This window comes from Carassius auratus, chromosome 1 (genome assembly GCF_003368295.1).
Source record: "Carassius auratus strain Wakin chromosome 1, ASM336829v1, whole genome shotgun sequence".
NCBI classification, from domain to species: Eukaryota; Metazoa; Chordata; class Actinopteri; order Cypriniformes; family Cyprinidae; genus Carassius; species Carassius auratus.
In genome coordinates this window covers 13,442,609-13,458,012 of record NC_039243.1, presented here as the reverse complement: position 1 = coordinate 13,458,012, position 15,404 = coordinate 13,442,609, and the positions used below count along the sequence as shown (strand labels likewise).

General features: G+C 36.7%; 1 protein-coding gene across 1 annotated transcript in view; it reads left to right on the top strand.

Moving 5' to 3' along the window:
- Positions 1 to 13,396, top strand: part of LOC113070288 (neuromedin-K receptor) — a 30,755-nt gene extending 17,359 nt beyond the window's left edge. The window contains exons 4-5 of the mRNA XM_026243560.1: positions 10,018 to 10,214; positions 12,296 to 13,396. Coding sequence (XP_026099345.1) covers positions 10,018 to 10,214; positions 12,296 to 12,578 — 480 coding nt within the window. The 3' untranslated portion in view covers positions 12,579 to 13,396. The remainder of the gene's footprint in view (positions 1 to 10,017; positions 10,215 to 12,295) is intronic.
- The last annotated feature ends 2,008 nt before the right edge of the window (positions 13,397 to 15,404 follow it).

Genomic DNA, 15,404 nt, shown 5'->3' with positions numbered 1-15,404 from the left:
TATGTGTGGATGCAAATCAAATTTCTTCTTCCTTTTAGCCTTTTTCCGGAAACTAATTACTGAATGTAATTTGACATTGAATCATTTGATTATCCATTCTGATTAGATGGTTTACTAATCAGAGGAGCATTTATGCTGTTGCAGTCAATAAAACTCACATGTGCTATTACACATGGAACAAACATAAATGTTTTTACATTCATCTGAGATATGGAGATTACTGGGTAAAGTAATTAAAACAACAGTTTATCACTATTGTTACTTTGATTTTAAATATAAAAATATTTCGCAGTCTGGTGGCAGCAAATGGCACACCACTGGCGAATAGTGCAAAGTGAGACACTCAAGCCAGATGCACAAATATTCTGCACAATCAGTCCCTGACAGATTGTGATCCATTTTCTCCACAGGAGCTGTTTTCAGCTAGGCTTCATTTTCTAAATAACTATTCAAAATGATCCCAGCACTGTTTTCTGGAATGCACCATAATGGCCAGTGTCACAGCCTTTCTGTCATCTGTCATCTCATTCCAGCCGGATCTGTTTTGCAAGTCAATGTGTGAAGGTACTGAACTTCTTTTTGAAGATGTGACTCTACCAAGATGCTTGTAAGATGCAGCTATGTTAGTATTTCATTTATTTGGACTAAATTGGGTTTGTTTTGTCAATAAGCCAAACAATAAGACAAAAGAGAATAAGACTCAAACTAAATTCATGTTTAATAGTAGTTTAGTGATAGTAAAGATAATATATATATATACAGGCTTGATGAGCTTTAAAAAACATTATACATCTCACTGATCCCCCACTGAACGGTAGTATATTTATCTGAAAAACTATTTTTATTCTTGGCTGAATTATTCTGTTAAATGCAGGTTGTACAGCAACACAATCTGTGATGCTAAACAGAGTGACATTATCTGGGTAGTATATACAGAAAGAAAATATGTTGTGACCATAATTGGTGAAGTGCATAAAGTTAAATCAGCTGTTTATAATAGACAATGTTTGAGGTATAAAGTTTTATCACATTTTCTGACTCAAATATTGATGTAATGGGCCTTATCCTTTGCATTGTGGTAGTCTGACAACAGTGATTGAAGTTTTATTAATATATATTAGATAAATCTCTTTCTAACTCTTGATTTTTTTTCAGAGGAAGTGATGTTACTGATAATTGCATTGTAAATGGTGACGTGGATTTTTCTCACACGTTTCTGTTTAAAAAAAAAAAAAAAAACTATGGTTCCTCTATCAAGCAACCATTTGCTGAATCAATACTGATGATTAGGATGAAAGTGAGTGTGTCTGCTGAAGTCTATAGTGAGTTTATTTGCCTTCCTGACAGTCTGAGCTGAATGAACACCCTGCTATCAAATCTGTCAGCTTGTTAAAGGATGCAGTTCAGTTCCTCAGCAAGTATTGATGTTTATTATTGGGTGTTACTATGTGTTACTATTTGTTCAGTGTATTATGTAGTAATTTTAATGTAGGCCACTGATTTGAAATATAGTATGTGGTTTTCTTTTTCACAGCTATACAGCAAAAATCATCATATTTATCTTTCTGTTTTTATTTAACCAAGTTGAATGTTATATATACTGTAAATATGGTCAAGAAAAGGCAGTCACCAACAAAGCAAGTTTTGTTTGTATTACATATTGATATGCGAATATCCACCTCATCAGCAGTATTTTTGTTTTCTGTCCTACAAACTGTCCTGTTTCTGTTTCGACTGAATCACAAACAATTTTAGACAATTTTGCAAACCCTTTTGACCCGTTAGATCAAAAGAGTGATTAATTTGTGAACCATCTTGAGTTCACATTCTGTAGAGCTAATAGAAAACATACTAGATGTATTATCTAAGAAAATGATTCTCAGGTTCCTATAAGGTAATCTTCAGTGAAACATTAGAATTTATTTGTAATATTTTATTACAATACTTAAAACTTTATGATTTGGGGATCAACTTATTGGCAAAATGATATTGTGTTGCTTATTTCAAAACTGAAATATCCAGTGAGTTACGCTAAAAGCGTAAAACTCTTTTCAAATTTAACCTGAAACAGATTAAAAACGTTCTATTACGTTAGTTGTTGTACTGTAAAATTTCTGTCGAGTGGTGATAAAAGGTTAATGACAATAACATATCACCTATGCTTAACCCTACCCTAAGCCTAACCGATAGTGTTAACAAAAGAAAACGTTATAATAGATAATGTAATAAAACGTGTTTGCTGAGCCATGCCATTTAGTTATTTTATTGTGACTCATGCTTCACGGGACTTGTAGACGAAGAGATCTGCATTGCAAGCGCAATTCTGTACCAGGTGAGCTATCGAGCAAGTTTACTACAGCAGAAAAGCCATACATATGAATCTGGTTCATATGTATTCATATGTGATGCAAATAAAATGCAAGTATACAAATAATATTGAGTTCATAATATATAACCCTAAGGAAATAAGTCTTCCTTAGTCTTTAAAAAATTTCTAATTTGTCATTGTAAATGTAATTTGTGTGGCTTAAAAACATACAAAATAGTGTTTTATGAAATTCAAAATTGCCAGTAGTTTTCTGTAAGGGGTAGGTTTAGGGCAATAGAAAATACAGTTTGTAAAGTATAAAATCATTACGCCTATGGAGAGTCCCAGTAAACCACAACTGCAAGTATGTCTTTGTCTCTGTGTGTGTGTGTTTGTTTTGAAGTGGACTACCACCCAAAATTTTGAGAATCACTAGTCTAGTCAGTTATTAGTTGACCACTGTGAGTCAATCCTTTTGTCTAGTAAAGTAAACCTGAAATGAATTTATAAAGTTTTAGGCGCTGAGCTGCTGAGACTATTTTGAAACGACAATGATTTTTTTTGTTCTCAAGTGCCACTTCTTTGTCGTCTCTCTGGAATGTCTCTCTTATGATCTATATCAGTATATTGATCAGTACTTTATGTCAGCCCATTGCAAGTTCTTCATTCTACAACCTTAAGAAATATCTCCAATCTCTATTTGCCACAGTTGACCAGTGCCTATTCAGGCGGCAATCACCAAAAGGACTTCTATTTCAGTGCGAGTGCCCTTGTCTTCTTTCTATCTCTAAAGTGAAGAGGCAGGGTGAGATAAGAGAAAACAAACGAGATACTCTGTTGTGGTGACAAACGCAGTGTGCTTCCTTCAGCTCTCAGTATGCAGAAGCTTCTGTCTGGAGATGTATCGGGAGAGAAATGTTGACTTGAAGGTGAGCGTGAGTGGCAAACATATAAGCTCTCCTTTTACCCCAGGAAACCTTCTCACTTCCACCTCCTGCTGAAACGTAGGTCAGGCCCTATGTCTGTTTGTGTATTTGAAATATAGGGAATATTCTTATTGCATCTCTAAAAAAACCGAGACAGTATGAAATACTGATGAAAAATCAGGATAGGAGTTCTTTGAAGAATCTGAATTCCATAATTAATGCGTGTATTTTATATAATATTTCTGAACATATTAATGGCTTAACTTTAACAAAGAGTGTCTGAAGCACACCTTGTGTAGTCCTCTGATCTTTTCTTTGATATATGTTTCACAGTTATTCTTTTATGAAGGAGTTGACTGATACAAAACACAGATATAAAATAAAAAAAAGAATACAAACTAAAATACTGCTGCAAAGTTCTCCACTAAATAAAATACTCTTGTCTCAAACTAATATCACATTATGAAATATAATGAAAAATATAAATAAATAACTATGATTACAGTGCAGCATCACCAATCCCAGCTTGTAGGTCTGCTCATATTAAAAAAAATATATATATATATATATATATATATATATATATATATATATATATATATATATATATATATATATATATATATATATATATATATATATATATAACTTTTACAAAATGTAAAGTGCAGCAACAACAGTTTCAGTTTTTAGACTTGCTCAGATTTCGTTATTGGGTTGGCCCGATCACAATTAAGAGCAAGAGCAATTAAAAGGTCAGTTTAAATAAAGATGGGAGCTGCGTTTGAATTACGGTGTTTTTTTTTTCTAGTTGTAGTGATGTTCACACTCGCGTGATGCCTTTTGAAAACTTTAGAATCAGCTGCAGGGCGGGATTTGCGCTGAACGCGAAGACTTCCGCCTGTCACAATCATTAGATGGAGTGCCCATTAACTTCAGTAGAGGGCACTCCACTCAGGACCATTCCACCCATCAACCACCAGATGTCACTTGGACACTTGCATCTCTTATACTGTTGCACCACACCTGAACTACATTCCCCATGAGTCACTGCATCTCAATCACCTCGCCACACCTGCACCTCATTCATCAGCCAGTTTCCTTGCCACACCTGCACCTCATTTACACACACATTAAAGCAGCACAATCACTCTCACTCACTGCAAAGTCTTGTTTAGCCTGTTTAGCATTTCAGAGCCTTTTCCCTTGTGTTTGTTTTTCCCGTGTCTGATCTTGGATTGTGTTACCGCCTTTGATTCTCTGCTGCCTGCCCCGATCTACGTTTGTTAACGTTAATGATTCTGGATATCCCTAACACACCTGACGCCGTTCCTGATTTCTGCCTGTATGACCATTCTCTTAATAAAATTCTGCACATGGATCCGAACGCCTCTGACTCCTTGTTACAGAAGACTTCGCCATGCCAGGATCCAGCAGCCCGGTATCCCCTGAGGTATCGGTTCCGGTTTCAATGTTAGCATATCACCAATCCCGCCTAACCACAGATCCAGTCGACCAGCTGTTAGATCTAAGGCAAGGAGATCTATTGAGGACTATGTTCAACAGTTCTGTGAATTGGTATATCGAGTTCCTCTAGACGATGAAGTCTTGTTTAAGGATTTATTCCGTTTTGGACTCAATGAACCAGTAAAATCATGGTTACCTAGAGGGGAGTCTAATGGCAGCTTAAGGGACATAATGGACTTTGCACTCTTGTTATGTGGTTCGCCAGCCCAGCGCCGCTGCACAAGATGGCAGCCTCAGTGGAATTTCCAGAGTCAAGTCAGGTCCCCGTCGACTTTCCAGAGTCAAGTCAGGTCACCACTAACACCCAAGAGTCAAGTGAAACAACAATTAAACTTCATGAGTCTAGTCAGGTCACCATTGATCAGGTCCCTGTTGATATCCTGGAGTCTAGTCAGGTCTCTGCTGACCGTCCAGAGTCAGGTCAAGTCACCATTAACACCCATGAGTCAAGTAAAACCACAGTTAAACTTCATGAGTCAAGTCAGGTCCCCGTTGATCAGGTCCCTGTTGATATCCCGAAGTCTAGTCAGGTCTCCGCTGACCGTCCAGAGTCAGGTCAAGTCTCCGCTGACTGTCCATAGTCAGGTCAAATCACCATTAACACCCATGAGTCAAGTAAAACCACAGTTAAATTTCATGAGTCTAGTCAGGTCACCGTTGATCAGGTCCCTGTTGATATCCCGGAGTCTAGTCAGGTCTCCGCTGACTGTCCAGAGTCAGGTCAAGTCACCATTAACACCCATGAGTCAAGTAAAACCACAGTTAAACTTCATGAGTCTAGTCAGGTCACCGTTGATCAGGTCCCTTTTGATATCCCAGAGTCAGGTCAAGTCTCCGCTGACCGTCAAGAGTCAGGTCAAGTCTCCGCTGACCGTCCAGAGTCAGGTCAGGTCACCATTAACACCCATGAGTCAAGCAAAACCACAGTTGATCTTCATGAGCAAAGTAAAACCACAGTCGATCTTCAGGAACCAAGTCAAGTCACAGTCGATCTTCAGGAACCAAGTCAAGTCACAGCCGATCTTCAGGAACCAAGTCAAGTCACAGTCGATCTTCAGGAACCAAGTCAAGTCACAGTTGATCTTCATGAACCCAGTCAAATCACCACAGATCTACCAGAGCCTCTTCACATCTCAGCCACATTTCCATTGCCCTGTCACATCTCAGCCAAACTTCCAGAGCTCTCGTCCTATTCTGTCACGGCCATGGAGGCCGTCTATGAGCTCTCATTCATTCCGGTCATGGCTACGGAGGCCATCCACCAACTCTCTGTCTGTCCTGTCACGGCCACGGAGGTCCTTCATGAACTCACCGCCTGCCCTGTCACGGCCACAGAGGCCAGCTACCATCTCATCACGGCCACGGAGGCCGCTATTAACCTGTTTATGTTCTCTGTTTCAGTCCCACCTGACCAGACTTGCTCTCCTGTGGCATCAACTCCACTGTGGTGGTCCTCTGCTCCGCTCTGGTGGGCTTCTGTCCCATCTTCGCGGCTGTGGTGGTCCTCTGCTCTGCCCTGGTGGGCTTCTGTCTTGTCTGCTCAGCTGTGGTGGTCGTCTGCTCCACCCTGGTGGTCTTCTGTCCCCTCTTCTCAGCTGTGGTGGTCGTCTGCTCTGCCCTGGTGGGCTCCCATGCCACCTGCTCTGCCTTGCTGGACCCCTGTTCCCGAGTTAGGCCCATGGCGGGCCCCTGTTCCCGAATTAGGCCCATGATGGGCCCCTGTTCCCAAGTTGGGGCTATGTCACAATCATTAGATGGAGTGCCCATTAACTTCAGTAGAGGCACAGTTGAGTCACTGCATCACAATCACCACACCTGCACCTCATTCATCAGCCAATTTCCTTGCCACACCTGCACCTCATTTACACACACATAAAAGCAGAACAATCACTCTCACTCACTGCGAAGTCTTGTTCAGCCTGTCTAGCATTTCCAAGCGTTTTCCCTTGTGTTTGTTTTTTCCGTGTCTGATCTTGGATTGTGTTACCGACTCTGATCCGAATCCGAATGCCTCTGACTCCTTGTTACACCACCACTTAATATGTTTGTGTGGAAACACAAAAATTTACTTATGTTCCGCACACAAAATATTGCATTCGGTGCACACGTGCCGAAAGCCCTGTACCGAAATGGTCCGGTACGAATACACTTACCGTAACACCCCTAATATATATATACTGTATGACCCTCTAATACTAGCACTCTCCATTATTTTTCTATTCCATCTACTTTTCTTTTTATAATAATCTTGCCCCTCTAATACTAGCATTCTCTATTTTTTTCTGTTCTATCTACTTGTTTTCTCTTTTTTTATTATAAATAATAATAATGATCACTTGACCCTCTTACACTAGCTCTCTCATCTATTTCTATTCTGTCTACTCATTATGCTTTTTATTTCTATATACAAAAAAGCTGCTTTTAAAACATCTGTACACTCTCATACTCATGAGTAACAAGATATTGACATTGCCTTCGGAAAACAAGCATTAAAGTCGTAACAATATTTATGATGCTTGCTTCATTTGATATTTTTGCAACAACATCATGAATATATTGTCATGACTAATAATTAAACCTAATTCCTTTTGTTTTAAGCAAAAAAGCTTAATTTATGTGCAAATAAGCAAATAAACAACTTTAACTTATGGATGCAGTACACAACTCAACAGATCTGTCGGAGCATAAGCCTGTGTTTGTGTTTATGCAGTTCCTCTTGCAGTGTTATAATTGACTCTAAGACCAAGCCAAATATTGAGAATGAAATATGATTCTACATTATGCTGACTCCATTACTGAATATAGTTCAAGGATTCTGTGTCAGTTTTTGAAAACTTTCAGAATGTTTACTTGCAGATATTTTCTAAAAGTATTTAATGATCAAACCATAATGAAATACCTGATTCCTCCTTTGGGGTTTGTAAAAGAATTTTATGTACATTCTATCAGGCATTCATTGAGAGTCTATTAACTTTTTCTTTCTTGGGTTGGTTTAATGGTTTAGCTGGGAAAGACAAAAAGAGTTTGAGCGACATTGTTAAAGTATGCTCAAAAATTACTGGTACCCAATTAAATGATCTCTGTTCTCTCTGGAAAAAAAGAGTGGTCAAAAAAGCAGATCGAATACTGTGCCAACCAGATCATGTGCTCAGGTATGGATTTGTGCTCATGCAGTCAGGTCGGCGGTATTATGTGCCAATATGGAAAACGAATCGTTATGCAAACTCATTCCTTCCCTCTGCTATAAGATTCTTGAATGAGAACTCATAACTACACAAATGGCTCTTGGATTCCACTGCTTTGTTCTGTCACTGGCAGTTGAATGTGTGTGTTGTGCTGTATGTGTGTGTCAGGGTGTGATCGTTTGTATACATTTTTAACTTTATAATCCTTATATCATTGTGTGCTAATAATTCTAATTTAACCCTTATTGGATGGGTTGGCTGTAGAACTGAATTGCCCCTTTGGGGACTAATAAAGATATCTGAATCTGAATCTGAAACATGACCTTTTTAATAATAAATAAAGTTTAGGTGATTTGGTTAAAAAAAAATTGTGTTATGCTGGTTGAAAGTCTAAAGCTGCATCCCAAATGATGCTATGTAGTACTTATACACTATGCACTTATGCACTATGTACTCAATCATGTAGTGTATGACTTTTAAAATGTTGACTTATAACGCCATTTCGGATGCACCTTAAGAATTGCAGACCGAGTAAGAATGGAAATTGTTATTATTGAATTATGCACTTTGTACTGTATTGTTTTCTCACTTGTGATCTGACAACATTGCATTGAACCCTCCACTAACTCTCTCATCATGATGCTGTTTTTTTGCACGTTTATGTGTTTTGGAGGAGGCGTGACTTTGGAGAGAGCTTTGCAGGGAGGGTGGGATCTTATACTTTGCAAGCTAGCTTTCTGTTGATAGCCTCTCCGAAATCAGGTTAAACTTTTTAATAAGTTTTCATTTATTAAAATTAATTAACTATATTAGGTAACATGAACACTATTTATATTTAAAGTTGTATCTGTTAACATTAGATAATGTGCTGTGAATTAACGCGAACATTTTTATTAACTAACATTAAAAGAGATTAATAAATGCTGTCAAAATATATTGTTCATTGTTAGTTTATTTGAATTAACTAATGTTAACAAATGAGACCTTATTGTAAAGTGCTGTCCGAAATCACCTACCCTATCTTTAATATTGCATTGGCAAAATGTTTGAATAGTGCACACTTATATATATATATATATATATTTTGAATTGTTCATTAGTTTGATTCCTGAGGTGGAGCAGTGTAGTGATCTACAGATTGTAAGAGGGACATGCAAAGATCCACTCGCTGTCTCAGTTGGACCGTATGAACAATGTAATTAAATTCATTAGTGAAGCTTCTCCAATCTGACTTTGTGATGTGGCTACAGAAACAATTCACCTTGTGAAGGATGGGAAATGGATTTGTTATGGCAGAAGCCCTGCAGGGGCAGAAGGACACTTGCTCGAAGAGAGAGCAGATATTTTGAGGACCGAATGAAACTGGCAGGATGGAGATCCACACAGTGGCTCTACACACAACAAATGTTTGATAAATGTAAAATCATGTAAAAGCAGCAGATAACTGCAGGAGAAACAATGATTTTACATGAATCATGGCAAATACAACTTAGTCAACATTTTTCCATTATTTATTTATTTATTTATTTAGTTATTTTTTCCCACACTAAAGAGAACTTATGCCATGAAGACCTCATGTGGTGTCCTTGCCCTGTCGGAAATGTGTTGCCTGGGGTTTTCATTCTTGCTGCGGATGCATTGCTTGCCCAGAGTGTCTAAGCTTGTTGGTGACATGACCAAGATTTTGGTGTCCTGACAGTGTTTGGTGCTTTTGGGTGTGCTGGATGCTGTGGGATTTGAATGACAAGCAGTGTCTTAATGAATTAACATAATGAATAGAAACACAGCCGTATAAGTGTTTGTGATATAATTACTTCTCCACTGTTCTCTTTGTTTTTGTATGCGTGAAATTGGGTCAGTCACAGTGTCAAAATGATAACCTGCTCTTGTTATAATATAAAAATATAATTATTAATAATATATATATATATATATATATATATATATATATATATATATATATATATATATATATATATATATATATATATATATATTAAACAGTTCTTTAAGATATATATTAGATACACAACAGTAGTATTTCACTTTTGCCTTCATTTTCTTTTTCCAGGTGGTGAAAATGATGATCATCGTAGTGGTGACCTTTGCCATCTGCTGGCTGCCATACCATGTATATTTCCTCGTTACAGGGTTGAACAAGCAGCTGGTTAGATGGAAGTTTATTCAGCAGATCTATTTGTCGGTCATGTGGCTTGCCATGAGCTCCACCATGTACAACCCCATTATTTACTGCTGCTTGAACAGCAGGTAAGACTCAACTTAAAGCATGCCACAGAGATCTATGACACACATGCTTCTTATCATAGCAACATGAGTGTTTTTCCGTCTGTTTGTTGCATGAGTAGGGCTTATCATGCAGTAATGGACACTTAAGATGTATCTTCTTTCTATGAAATATTACTCATATATCAATGATTGAAATGAAATTGTTATTAATAAACAGTCCAAGTGAAGGACAGGGACAGGAAACAGGCTTAACCTGACTCAGTATGAATGTCCTTTTTTAGCAATATTCACAGGTAAAACACAGGTAAATAAAAACCCAAGATTGGTTCCACATGGTCCATAAATAACTTCACACAGAATTAATGAATAATAACATAATTCATAGTTCATTAATTAATTAATAATAACATAACACTTTTTTCACACCCTGAACTGTTTTCTCTTTGTTTTGCAAATATATAACATGAAGAGGTTTGATCAAAAAAGATAATTCTGTCTTCATTTTCTTATCTTAATGTTGTTTCAAACATGTATGCAGCTTTATTATTATTTTATTTTATTTTATTTTTTTGTCTTTCCAAAATAAATTATTAAAGATGGTTATGAAGGTGAGGGTATAAATAATGGAAAAAAAAAAAAGTTTTGGGGTGAACTACAGTATTTCAAAGCAGCTCAACAAATCTTCATTTTCCCTGTGCACAGCTGACAGAAAATAAGACATGCAGACGTGAATGTTATGACAATAGCACAGGGACCATTAGAAAGCCCTTTAGAGTCAATGATTTTAAGCAAGGTTTTAATTAAAGGAATGCTCCAGGTTCAATACCAGCTACGCTCTATCGACATCAGCCTTGGTGTGTTGTCGATCACCACAGAGGAAAATTCCAACATCCTTTAGTTTGTTAAAAACCATGTTTACGGCAGACTTACAATAGAAGTCTATCAAGTAAATGCTTTGATTAAAATGTTCAAAAAATAAAGAAACAAAACATTGTACATGAGATTAGTGTGATTAAAAATTGATATATTTATGTCCAGTTTTCAGCTCCAGTCATGACCATCTATAGCCAGTAAAACCGATAACCAGAGAAGCACTGGAAAGAAAGAACCAGACAAGTATTGGGTGACAATTAGATGAAAGATTTAACTATAAGAACAATAAGATTTACGACTGAAGACAGTAAGTCTGCAAACTTGAACATAAACAATGAAATGCAATGAAATCTTTTATATATATATATATATATATATATATATATATATATATATATATATATATATATATATATATATATATATATATATATATATATATATCAGGTTTTGTAAAAACGTATTGTACCTTAGTATGAGAGTTATATAGAATATAGTCTGTTATGTGGCTCTGCATAAAATGTAGCTAATAACCTTTACAGCTCTGCAATTTTTTTTTTTTTTTTTGAGCACTCAACCAGTTGTAGCCTGGCAACCGTTGCCATCCACCATTAACTTGATCAGGCTGGGACAGCCATAGATTTGCTTCATGTAAATGCACCACAGATGGAATCCATGGCTAAAATGCAAGACTTGATGATAAATAATCCACATAAATAATCCACATAATTTCAGATCCCATTTGGCTTAGTTTGAAATTACACCAGTGCCAGGGCATGACAATTTGCAACCATACGCTATTCAGTAAACGGAAAATCATTTTTAAAGAGTTGAATACAATGAAAAACAAAACAAAATAGCAGCTGCTATTTAATGTACCTGGTAGTTTTTGATTATTAAAACTACATAGACTTGTTATGTTGGCAGTAGCCTCTGACATTTAACCTGTAATATTGGTTTTCTCTTTGTCCTGTGCAGTCATAGATTGATGATTGTGTTTAAGGGCTTTTGGCCATTTGCAAAGATTTTTTTTTTCATTCTCATTCTAATGAAAGCCCGTTTCCACGGCGGAAACACTGTGAGAAATTTGTACTTGCAATCTACATGAAATTACAATCACATGTGAAAGAAATCAGATCATGTATAAATGTACAAATAATCTAGCATTTTCCCCCATCGATTTGTCCAGTTTTTCATCTGGTTTTGTATATGTTCTTGTCTGTGCTCAGGTTTCGGGCCGGCTTTAAACGTGTTTTCCGCTGGTGCCCATTTGTGCGGGTGTCAGACTATGACGAGCTTGAGCTGCGGGCCATGCGGCATAAAGTAGCACGCCAGAGCAGCATGTACACACTCTCACGAATAGAGACTACCGTCGTAGCCGTTTGTGACCCCTCAGAGCCAACCAGCCACCCAGGCAGGAAGAGCCTTCACAACCACCAGCACAATGGCTGCTCCAACCCCACCAAGAGCAAAGAAGAAATGCAGAGCGACTTGAAGGAAGAATTCTGCTGAGATAGACCTTTAATGTAAGATTCATACTGAAGTATCAAGCATACAGCCGTTTCAACCAATCCTCGTTCTGTAAACTGGAAGGGAGTGATTTAAAGTTAAAAGTTTAATTGATTATGCTAATATATAGCACATAAACAGCATCTTGATTTAAAAAAAAAAGTGTTTATGGAACATGTCTAGTGCATTTTGCTTTAAAAAAACAAAAATAAAATTGTGTCACCCTCAGCACTCATCATCACAAAGACCAATATTGTCCAACATCTGAGGAGCACTTTGTCTTGTAAAAGAAATTGTAGATAGAGGCTCCCCTTTGATGCCAATCAGATGCTGTTCTCTTTCATCATATGGTTAGCAAGGTTAGCCGGCTACCTGCATTCCAAAGTTTCGATATCTCCCAGGAGCTGAATGCTCAGTTCTTGTTTGAAAAGGTTCAGACTGACTACATCCTGAGTTTGGTAAATGAATAGGTGCGCTGCCAGCACACGAGTAGCTTGGCTGAATCGTGTAGTGAATTTTGTTAGCTTCATATTTGCTCATTTCATCTAAAGCATCTTATGTAATTGATGAGATGGTAAAACAGTTGTACAGGTACATCATCTAAATAGCATAGAAAAGATTAATTTTGAAATTTGACCTTGTTTTAGACAGAGGCTATGGATGGAATAGCATACCAGCATATTAATGCTCTTTCAGTATATATACAGATTTTCTGTTTGCATGGAATAACTGGATGACTTTTTTTTCTTTTTTTTTTTCTGCCAGAGTGGCAGAGAGAGTTAGAAATTGTAATCCAAAAAGCAATGTGCATTGCTATTAATTTTGTGTGTGTGTGTGTGTGTGTGTATGTACATATATATATATAGTAATAATATATTATAGTAATAATAGTAATATAGTATATATATATGTATATATATATATATAGTAATATAGTAATAGAAATTATAGTAATAATTTCTTTAAAAAAATATTACTAACATTGAATGTTAGAGTACATAATTTAAATGTTTAAATGAAATCAAATGGACTATGAACTAATGAACTAATATAATGTAAAACTACAACAACAAAGCTAATTGTATATTATCCATTGACAAGGCTGTAAACCCTCTGTTAATTGTCTAAGTGGACAACTGATGCCTAATATCAGCCAATTAATTAGACCAACTGACTAAATGAAATATGCTGGTGTATTCCATCCAGAATACAGCAGCTATGGCTCCGTCTGCACTAATCGGGATACATCTTTCAGTATAAAACTCCCTCCAGTTGCACATGCATTTGCCGAATGTTTCTCGTCCACTCTGAAATGTCAGAAAATGGTCAAGTCCAATTGTTAATATGATTTTTTAACATTTTTTTATAAAAGCTCACTGAGATAACACCGATAGACTAAGTTCTCACGCTGTTCTTCTGGCATTATCAGTTTATTACCAATATATCTTGCAGTTAGTCGCCAATGGTTAAAAAACACAGTTGCCCTCATGTTTTGCTGCACAACAGCAAATGCAACTACTAAATGTTCTGTTGTCTTTTTAGAAAGTTAATTGGAAGATTGTACACAGTAACATATCTTTAGCAACGCTGTGAAAGTGAATAGCACATAACACACACAAACCGGTAAATGTGTAACATGGCTAAACCTGTCAGCATACTTCTTTTTCCGCAATGCAAAAACAGCATTTTCGTTTTTTATCCACTTGGGAGAGTGTCATCAAAAGGCTTGTTTTAGCGGGACAAAAATGGCATCTCAGTGTAGATGTAAGGCCAAAACGTAGAAGAAAAAGACACAACTTCAAATGTGGATTTGTGTAGATAGCGTGTGTTTTGCTTGTGATGCATTTTCTGCAAAGACAGATAAGTGCTATTTTTATTTGACCTGTATCAAGTAAACCACTGAGACTGAAACTGGTGTGATTTCATTGGCATTGCATAGTTATTTTTAATGGAATTCAGTATTTTTTCAACTGCCAGCCATATTCTGGGAGCGATGCTGGTGTAACTACAGTACTTGCTTATCTGCCAACTCAGTGACTCTTTGGCACAGACTATAACTGAATGTTATAGTGATGATTACAGTATATAACCTCTCATCAACCTTACGATCACACAGTTTCCACAACAAAACAACTCCTCATATTGCTTTCTAATCATCTACATCCCAGTCTTTGAGTTTTTTTGTTCATTCTACCCTTTTCTTCTTATTTTTTTCCCCGTTCCTTTCCGAACTCTTCCAGGAAAGCTGGTGTTTGGTTTGTACTGTTCAATGAAGCTTCCAGCGGAGCAGCAGTGAGGGGTCTGTTTCTCAAATTGATGGTCTGTGATGTATGTGTCCTCTTGTTGTTGATCATTGGGCCGTTCACATTCTGTCCTGGTTAGATCTAGTTCGCTTTCTTCTTTAAAGACAGTAGTCACGGTAGAGCCTTAATCTTTTGAAAGAACAGACTGATGAGTTTCTAGGAAAATAAATTGTAAATAAGTATTATGTTTTCTACACTTAATTTTGATAATCATAAGGTTCCTCAACAATGTTTTCTTAATTAAGGTAACAAAAGACTGGGGTAATGGCTGATACAAGTGAGGCTTTGCATGTATCAGAAGCAAAATATTGATTTAGTAAATATAAACAAATATAGATGTATAAAAGTAAAAATAAACAGTTGTAATATTTTAATTATCATAATAATGTATTATTATTATAGCCTTTATCATACCTCTTTTTTGTAGTCTTGTCAAAAAAAAAAAAGAAAAAAAATTAGGTTACAGATAAAAGGTTTTTCTTAAAATTGATGAAAGTATTTCAACACCTGAAAGGACTCTTACCTT